Source organism: Mandrillus leucophaeus, unplaced genomic scaffold (genome assembly GCF_000951045.1).
Source record: "Mandrillus leucophaeus isolate KB7577 unplaced genomic scaffold, Mleu.le_1.0 Scaffold118, whole genome shotgun sequence".
NCBI classification, from domain to species: domain Eukaryota; kingdom Metazoa; phylum Chordata; class Mammalia; order Primates; family Cercopithecidae; genus Mandrillus; species Mandrillus leucophaeus.
This window is the reverse complement of record NW_012100098.1, coordinates 2,445,413-2,454,911: the sequence shown is the minus strand read 5'-3', so window position 1 is coordinate 2,454,911 and position 9,499 is coordinate 2,445,413. Positions and strand designations below refer to the sequence as shown.

Sequence of the window (9,499 nt, the reverse complement as noted above, 5' to 3'; positions counted from 1 at the left end):
AGGCTGAGGCAGGAGAATCACTTGAACCTGGGAGACGGAGGTTGCAGTGAGCCAAGATTGTGCCACTGCACTCCAGCCTGGGTGACAGGGCAAGACTCCATCTCAAAAAAAAAAAAAAATTTCAGCTGAATTATACTAACCATATTTCTTTATTTTCTTTTTTCCTTTGAGACAGGGTCTTGCTGTGTCACCCAGGCTAGAGTACAGTGGCACAATCACTGCTCACTGCAGTCTCAACCTCCCAGGCCCAAGTGATCCTCCTACCTTAGCCTCCAGAGTAGCTGGGACTAGAGGTGCACGCCACCACACCCAGCTAATTTTTGTATTTTTTGTAGAGACGGGGTTTCGCCATGTTGCCCAAGCTGGTCTCAAACCCCTGAGTTCGAGTGATCCACCCACCTCAGCTTCCCAAAGTGCTGAGATTACAGGCATGAGCCACTGCACCCGGCCACTAACCACATTTCAAGTGCTCAATAGCCACATATGGCAACTGGCTACTGTTAGACGATGCAGATACAGAACATTTCTATCGTAACAGAAAATTCCATTCGACAGCACTGATCTGCAGCAGGGGACAGCGAACTGTCAAGGGCCAGACAGTAACTATTCTAGGCTCTACAGGCCATGAGGTCTCTGTTGCAATAATTCAACTCTGCCACTGTAGCGTGAAAGTAATCACAGACAATGGGTATGACTGTGTTCCAACAAAACTTTAGTTTCAAAACAGGCATTGGGCCAGATTTGGCCCATGGGCAACCCCTCATATATAATATCAGAAGTTCTTTCCCAGAACTAACAGACCTGTAAGAATTAAGAAATCTTGGCCAGCCACAGTGACTCACGCCTGTAATCCCTGCACTTTGGGAGGCTGAGGCGGGTGGATCACCTGAGTCCAGGAGTTCGAGACCAGCCTGGCCAATATGATGAAACCTTGTCTCTACTAAAAACACAAAAAATTATCCGGGCGTGGTGGCGGGCGCCTGTAATCCCAACTACTCAGGAGGCCTGAAGCAGGAGAATCACTTGAACCCAGGAGGCAGAGGTTGCAGTGAGCTGAGATGGCGCCACTGCACTCCAGCCTGGGCAACAAGAGCGGACTCCGTCTCGAGAAAAAAAAGAATTAAGAAATCTGGATTTGCCCCAGTTGTCCAAGCAGCAAGCATTTATATCCTGCTACAGCTCAATTTCCTGGAACTCTCTGGGACTCTGGTGGGGGCAGGGTAGAGTCCTGGACTCCTTCTTCAATCTAATTTAACCCATTCTGGGAACCAGCAACCCACAACACAAGTAAAATCAGCTAGAATAAATCAGACTTCAGTCTACAGTATTAGAGAAATGAGGTCCTCCAAAGAGCAAGGAAAGATGATGATTAAGGGCAAATCCCCAAGCCACATAGAAGCTGCTTCAAGCTGCCATGGGTTCTACTGCTTGGGGAATGTGGGTATAGGCAGGGAGGGAGCAGCTTACTCACGTGTGAAGCTGGCAGTGGTAGGAGGATTGAGGCTGTCGCAGCTGTCAGCACTATCGCTGCTGGAGATCTCATCATCCGAGTTGGAAACTGATGAGCCCACATCCACATCATCAAACTTCCTCTTGAGACCCGAGCCCGTGAATGCATCCATTGGTTTCAAAGGGGTTTCCTTGGGGAGCCCAACAAGTTGGCCCCAAAGCCCCTGCTCACCACCAGCTAGCCAGGTACATTAGGATTCTGCCCAGGGAAAAAAAGGAATCAGCATTCCTGTCCCAAGACAGACCCCTCCCCAGTCTACACACACAGCTCTCTAAAGCACGCACCTCACCTAGCACTGACGTCTGCTTTCTCAACATTATGTTCTTTCTCTACTAGCTCTGGCCAACATTCTCCTACTTTCATTTCCCAACAGCCCCTCCATTCTTAGTCACTCTTAGAATAATGAGATGGGTAGCAGCGGCACCTTTCCCAGTGGAGGGAAGGCCTTTGCTTCCAATCCAACTGGGGTCTAGGCTTCATTAGCCCAGGAATCACAGTAGCTGCTCTTCTGATCACATAGGAAAGCTCTCCAAGGGACCAGTGAGAAGAACTTGAGATCAAAAACACAATTATCACTGCTACTTGTTTGGTTGGCAAAAAAAAAAAAAAAAAAAAAAGGGAAAAAAAGCAGAATTAGGCTTTGCCTAAACCAAGACTAGACCCAACTATTTATCTATTTTAGAGACAGTGTCTCACTGTGTTGCCCAGGCTGGTCTTGAACACCTAGACTCGAGCAATCCTCCTGCCTCAGCCTCCAGAGTAGCTGGGACTACAGGGCACATGCCACTGAACCCGGCTAGACCCACTTATTTTTCCTAGTGATAATACAGCCCGGCATTTCCCAAAGTGCCTATCTTATGGTATTAATAGCTTTTACATAGAAATGGGACTGCTGTGTCAAAAGGGTTTTAAAAATTGCCTATAGTGGAACCTCTTAGAGGTTTTTAATATACTAATAAGGATGGTGACGGCTGAGAGAACACAGAACGCAGTGTTTCTACAAACCTGATTATGGAACCTACTGTTTCCAAGGTATTTTAGAGTGCAAATAATGCTTGGAATACACTTTGGGAAATACTGCTTCAGGCACTCAATTTTGAAGGACATTAGCAGTCAGGAAAACCCTTTACCCAGATCTTCACAAGTGTAAAGTGTCTCACCAGGCTTCTATAAAGGTCAAATTTGGTACCAAAGAATGGACCCAAGATTAGAATCTGCATGGCTTCAAAACCCAGAATCTTTCCCAATCTCATACTGCTCCATAAAATAGGGCTCATCTGGTCTGTCACCATCCTCTGTGCAAGGACATCGTAGCTTTACAATCTTTGCCCTCTATAAAGAAATCAGCAAGGGGAAAACAAATAGCAAGAGAAGTAACAATTTATTCTGGTTATATCAATATGGCAAGCAGTGTTGTTTTCAACACGCTTTAATACAACCAAGGAGGCTGAGATAGTCCATTTCCTAGGTACAAATCTTTTTCCTCCATCTTTGGATTTAAGTTCCAGAAGGACACGAATCTGCTCAGCAGAAATGCTGTCAGAGCGGGAGCCATGTGTGATGAGACACGAACCCTCCCTTGCCTCAGTAATGCCAGAATCTCCCCAGACTATGATCTCACTAGTTGCTAATTATGCAGCAGGAATAACAACACTGCCCAGAACGACAGGGCTGCATTACTGCAGAGCAGCTACCCAGAATATACTGTGGTGTTAAGAGATGCCTGCTACAGAGCTGTTTTTCTGGACTGTGTCTGTTGGAAGCAATTTGCCTGCTCTTGGGTCAGCTCTACAAAGTCAACCAGACCTAATAAGTACCTTAGAGAAGGTATTTCCTAATCTATCCAGATTGCATCCAATTCTGCATTCAAGTCACGAGATGTACCTAAGAAACCTCAGCCATCAGAAGTCTAGACAAGCACATTCCTGAAATAAATTTGGCCAGGGAGGAAAAAAAAGAATCAAATATTTGATAAAAATTGTAATTAAATTAAAAAACACGCCCAAAGTATCGGTTCAGTTCTTCAGGTTACTGATCTTACCATCAGAGGTCACATTCTTAGGGCATGGTAAGAAAGGAGCAAGCCGAGGGCTTTTTATGGGTTAAGATTTTAGCTGAGTTTAAAGATACCCATCAACAAGAAGACATTTATGCAGCCCACAGACACATGAAAAAATGCTCATCATCACTCGCCATCAGAGAAATGCAAATCAAAACCACAGTGAGATACCATCTCACACCAGTTACAATGGCGATCATTAAAAAGTCAGGAAACAACAGGTGCTGGAGAGGATGTGGAGAAATAGGAACACTTTTACACTGTTGGTGGCACTGTAAACTAGTTCAACCATTGTGGAAAAGAGTGTGGCGATTCCTCAAGGATCTAGAACTAGAAAGACCATTTGACCCAGCCAGCCCATGACTGGGTATACACCCAAAGGATTATAAATCATGCTGCTATAAAGACACATGCACATGTATGTTTATTGCGGCACTATTCACAATAGCAAAGACTGGGAACCAACTCAAATGTCCATCAATGATAGACTGGATTAAGAACATGTGGCACATATACACCATGGAATACTATGCAGCCATAAAAAAGGATGAGTTCATGTCCTTTATAGGGACATGGATGAAGCTGGAAACCATCATTCTCAGCAAACTATCACAAGGACAAAAAACCAAACACCGCATGTTCTCACTCATAGGTGGGAACTGAACAATGAAAACACCTGAACACAGAGTGGGGAACATCACATACTGGGGCCTGTTGTAGGGTGGGGGAAGTGGGGAGGGATAGCATTAGGAGATATACCTGATGTAAATGATGAGTTGATGGGTGCAGCATACCAACATGGCACGTGTATACATACGTAACAAGCCTGCACGTTGTGTACATGTAGCCTAGAACATAAAGTATTAAAAAAAAAAAAGATACCTATCAACAAACTTCTCATTCCATTCTATTGTAGCAGGGAGGGAGAACCACTTGTGACTGAATACTTATGTTGGTGGGACTTTTTAGAGATAGAATTTACGGTGGCTCACGTCTGTAATCCCAGCACTTTGGGAGTCCGAGGCGGGCAGATCACCTGAGGTTGGGAGTTCAAGACCAGCCTGAACAACAGGGAGAAACCCTATCTCCACTAAAAAAAAAAAAAAAAAAATTAGCCAGGCGTGGTGGCGCATGCCTGTAATCCCAGCTACTTGGGAGGCTGAGGCAAGAGAATCGCTTGAACCTGGGAGGTGGAGGTTGTGGTGAGCCAAGATCACACCATTGCACTCCAGCCTGTACAACAAGAGTGAAACTGTCTCAAAAAAAAAAAAAAAAAAGATATATAATAATGTTGCCCACTGAATTTAATTTTGCCTCCCCACTTATCAGCCATATGATAAATCTGACCGAGCTAAAAATCTGCTTTCTCAGAAAGGGTTTTAGGCCCACCTGAGTTGTAACTGAGCTCCAGTTAGTGCTGCTACTAGAAAAGTGGCCTTTGGCCAGGCACAGTGGCTCACGCCTGTAATCCCAGCACTTTGAGAGGCTGAGGGAGGCAGATCACTTGAGTCCAGGAGCTCAAGACCAGCCTGGGCAACATGGCAAAACCCCGTTTCTACAAAAAATACAAAAATTAGCTGCGTATGGTGGTGTGCGCCTTTAGTCCCTGCTACTTGGGAGGCTGCTACTTGGGAGGCTGAGAGGATCACTTGAGCCCAAGAGGTCCAGGCTTGCAGTGAGCTGTGATTGCGCCACTGCACTCTAGCCTAGGCGACATGTCAAGCGAGACCTTGTCAAAAAAAAAAAAAAAAAGGAGGGAGGGAGGGAAGAGAAGAAAGAAGGCAGGCAGGCAGGCAGGCTTTTTCCTCAGCCTGGAAACACTCAAGGATTTATGACTGGAGTAAATGTCCACTCCTGTTCTTTCCTCAGGTGTCCCCAGGCTTCTGGTAGCATCTCCTTTGAATATTTCTCTCTAAGCCTCATATGAACTTGGGTCTGCTCCAAAATCATCTTTATTACTAGAATTCTCCACGGTCTTAACCCGGTTGCCCTCAGGAGTATCAGTTCTCTCTAACTTTTTGTGAGCTTGGATGCAGCAAGGATTGCTGGCTGCTTGTTCTATTCTCCTCCTCCTACTTCTGGAATAGTGGTTTCTGGGCAATGACAGGAGATAGGTAAGAAAGAAAAAAGATGTGACATTTAGGAGAAAAGTATTTTCCTTAAGCTGTCTGAGAATAAGTAGAACCTATGGCTATGTGTGTAAATAACATGTATACTGACTTATGGTCAAACTCTTCCATTCACGTGGATGGCACTCAGGGAAATCCTCAAGGAGACTCCATTGCGCTCTTCACCCTACCCAGGCTGTTAGCAGCATTTTCTCTGACATTAGCTCCATTATTTTTTTAAAAAGAAAAAAGATCTATTATATCCCAACAAGCAATATAAGATTAAATTTCAACCCAGCTCCCCTTGTCCAAGTCTCTGATATGAACTTGACTTTTAGATAAAGATGTTCACTGGGCACCAAGAACAAACCTCCTGTTCACTTCCATTAGTGCCCTGAAGAAATCCTTCTTTGGGAGGCTGAGGCAGGAGGATTGCTTAAGGCCAGGAGTGCAAAACCAACTTGGCCAACACAGCGAGACCCTGTGTATTTTTGAAAAATTGGCCCGACATGGTGGCACATGCCTGCAATCCCAGCACTTCGGGAGGCCAAGGCAGGCAGATCACTTGAAGCCAGGAGTTCAAGACCAGCTTGGCCAACATGGCAAAACCCTGCCTCTATTAAAAATACAAAAACTAGTTGGGCATGGTGGTATGTGCCTGTCGTCCCAGCTACTTGGGAGGCTAAGGCGGGAGGATTGCTTGAACCCAGGAGGCAGAGGTTGCAGTGAGCCGAGATTGCGCCACTGCACCCCAGCCTGGGTGACAGAGCTGGGGTGACAGAGCCAGACCCTGTCTCAAAAAATAAATAAATAAAATATTTTTTTGAAAAAAGAAATCTTTCTTTGCAATAGTAACAGAATAGTTTCCATACTTCCCAATTCATCAAATTAATCTTTCAAGCTACAACTAGAAAAATCAGTCATTCCTACCTCTCTCAATTATTCATTGGTAGAGGATCAATGCCCGTGTTCAAGAGATACATTTGTTAAGTTTTAGCACCTGGGAATGCAGGTAAAAACTGACAGTTAACTGTCAAAATGACCAACTCAACAAATGCTTTTGGAGAAAATAACGCAACCCTCTTTAAAGCTTTTAAATGCCAGTGAAATGAAAGGTCAGTTGACACTTTCTGGCTACATGTCTAATGGTCTTTTCTCAAGGGTTTCTAGCTGAAGATTTCCCAATGGTATACGAAATAGTTAAGATCCAGAGCATAGAAGACATCAGGCTAGCACCTAATAAAGAGGTCTACCAGCATATATGTATTTTAGTACTAGATCTAAGTTTTTTTCAGGACTATAAGGATTCCTATAACCACCAAAACAAACAAATACAATCAAAAAAAAAAAAAAAATCATATGTGAGACCAGCAAGAGGGACTGCCCAGGCAAAATTTTCTGGAATAATCTATTTGCAAAGTTTAGGTAATATGTGTCTTCTTAAATGAGTCCAAAGTAATAAGCTGCATCTCACAGGAGAAAGCATCTTCACTTGACTGGAACCCAACCTTCTGCGAAAGGTCAAGGAATCACAATCTCCAGTAAGACGGTCAGGGCTACCATCTGTAGCTGGGTTGGAAGAAGGAAGGCTTGCTGCTATGTTATGATAAACCTGAATAAAATAACCTGCCCTGTTTCTCCTTTTACAAGATACTGTAGTTTCTCAAATACTATGGATTTCATGGATCCATGTGTCTTTGTGATCACCAGGATCATGAACTTACAAAGCGCTCAAATGAAAACCCCCGGCTTAAGCCAGGTGTTTAAAGAAAGCCGTGCACTCACCACCCCCACTCCCTGATTTGTACCCATTCGCTAATACAAGGTTAGAATTTTCCATGCCTAAACTACCATCGTGTGGAAGACAGATCTTTGTGGGAATTGGAACATGATGCTGCATTAACTCTCAAGGATATCCAGTCATTTATAACACCGGCACAACCAACATCCTGGCTTTGCGGATTTGCAAGACAGAAAGCCAGTGAAGAAAAAATCTGAACTATGGATTTACCTTGAACTGAAAACTGCAGGACAAGGGGACAGTGTTGTCTTGTGGGGATAACTTCTAGCATTTCATTTTGAAGAACAGTTTGTGTGTCACACTGTCACTCTCAACCCCTTTAAAAGGATGAATCAAGACCACAGCCCTAAAAGGGAAGGGTGGCAGTTGGCTGCGTGTTTGGGCCTATGAAAAAAGATCAAGCTAGCAACCAGGGCCACTGATGCTTTCATTTTCCCACACGACGCCAAAAACACGGGAGACATCAGGAACAGGAGCGAAGGGACATGTCAAGTCACCAGTTCCCTTTAATGAACACTCCTTCCGAACCCTTCAGCCCTCGGTCGACTTCCCTCTGATTCCTCCTAACCTTCCCGCTCATTCCAATCCTCTGCAGCCCCTACCCAGCCTTCCTCATCCCTTCCTGCCTGCTACTCACAAATTCCCAACCACTCCTCCCACATTTTCCTCTGTTCCCCCTCCCCTTCCTTCACTTTCCTCCATCCTACATCATTCTCCACTCCATTCCGAACTCAATCCTCATCCGCAATCCTGCAGGCTTCCAAGCCGCCCATCGGTCTCCCGCGAGCTGCCCCCGCAGTCCGGGCCCGCGTCCTCCGTGCCCCTCGCTCCCACGCCTCTTCCCGACTCGGTTCCTTCCCAACGGCACCCGACCTCCCCGCCCCCCGACCGCTCCCGTCCGAGCCTCTCGTTTCTGACCCCTCCATCCGCACGGCTCTGGGCTTGACCACTCCTCCACGGCCGCCCGAGGGCCGATCCCGAGAAAGGACGAGGCGGCACCCTCCGCCCCGCACCCCTAGGCCCATTACCGGCCCCGCCGCAGCTGCCTCCTCCCGTGATGGTCTCTGCCGCCCCCGCTGCCGCCGCCGCCCTAGCCCGGGTGGGAAGGAGGGAGGAGCGAGCGAGTCCCGGGCCCCGCGGCGACGGCCGGGGAGCTTCCAGGGCGGCAGGGCGGGGAGGGAGGGCGGTGGGCAGCCCAGCCGGCAGGCAGAGAGGGCCGGGCGGCTCCGGCAACTCGGGCGCCCCCGGCAGCAGACGCCCAGAACCGCCCCGGCTCCGGCTAACAATAGGCTCCGGCCGCAGCGCACTGGCTCTTATAGGCGCCGGCACGTCCTGACCGAGACCCGGGGCTGGCTGGGAAATGGAGTCTACGTGCCGGCTCCACACCCAGCAGCATGCCGGGAGTTGTAGGCGGTGACTGCTGCAAAGCCGAAGCCGGCGGGCAAACTGGCTCCGGAGGCGGCAGCTCTGCTGCAACCTTTTAATCGGGGAAGAGAGGAGACTCTCAGTTACAGATCTTAAAAAAACGAATTCTCCTCCAAAGCTCCCTTTTCCTTTCGCCAGTACCACACGCCATTAGGAACATGATCCCGCCTTCTCACTCATGGGGTCTTAGTCTTCAGCAATATGACTTATTGCAGCCTGCCCAAGTTATAAAGAATCAAGCAATATCTTGAGTTATCTACTTAACATGAGAAACTGCTTTGAGTGTTTTCTTTAAAAAAAAAAAAAAAAAAAATTGCTGCAGGGCGCGGTGGCTCACGCCTGTAATCCCAGCACTTTGGGAGGCAGAGGCGGGCGGATCACGAGGTTAGAAGATCAAAACCATCCTGGCCAACACGGTGAAACCCCGTCTCTACTAAAAAATACAAAAATTAGCCGGACGTGGTGGCGGGCGCCTGTAGTCCCAGCTACTCGGGAGGCTGAGGCAGGAGACTGGCGTGAATCCGACATCGCGCCACTGCACTCCAAACTGGGCCAAAGAGCAAAGACTCCCTCTCAAAAACAAACAAACAAAAAAT

At 47.0% G+C, this 9,499-nt stretch overlaps 1 protein-coding gene across 3 annotated transcripts in view; it reads right to left on the bottom strand.

The window, feature by feature from the left end:
* The window catches only part of CSRNP2 (cysteine-serine-rich nuclear protein 2), a 33,892-nt gene extending 25,052 nt beyond the window's left edge, over nucleotides 1–8,840 (bottom strand). Inside the window, exons 1-3 of one of the 3 annotated variants that reach the window (XM_012002622.1) lie at nucleotides 8,507–8,810; nucleotides 7,689–7,862; nucleotides 1,472–1,708 (exon numbers count right to left, since the gene is read on the bottom strand). In XM_012002622.1, the coding sequence (XP_011858012.1) occupies nucleotides 1,472–1,622 (151 nt within the window). In that variant the 5' untranslated portion in view covers nucleotides 1,623–1,708; nucleotides 7,689–7,862; nucleotides 8,507–8,810. Of the gene's footprint in view, nucleotides 1–1,471; nucleotides 1,709–7,688; nucleotides 7,863–8,396 lie in introns of all 3 variants that reach the window. The other 2 variants (XM_012002609.1, XM_012002615.1) reach the window with 2 other exon arrangements.
* Between the last annotated feature and the right edge of the window lie 659 nt (nucleotides 8,841–9,499).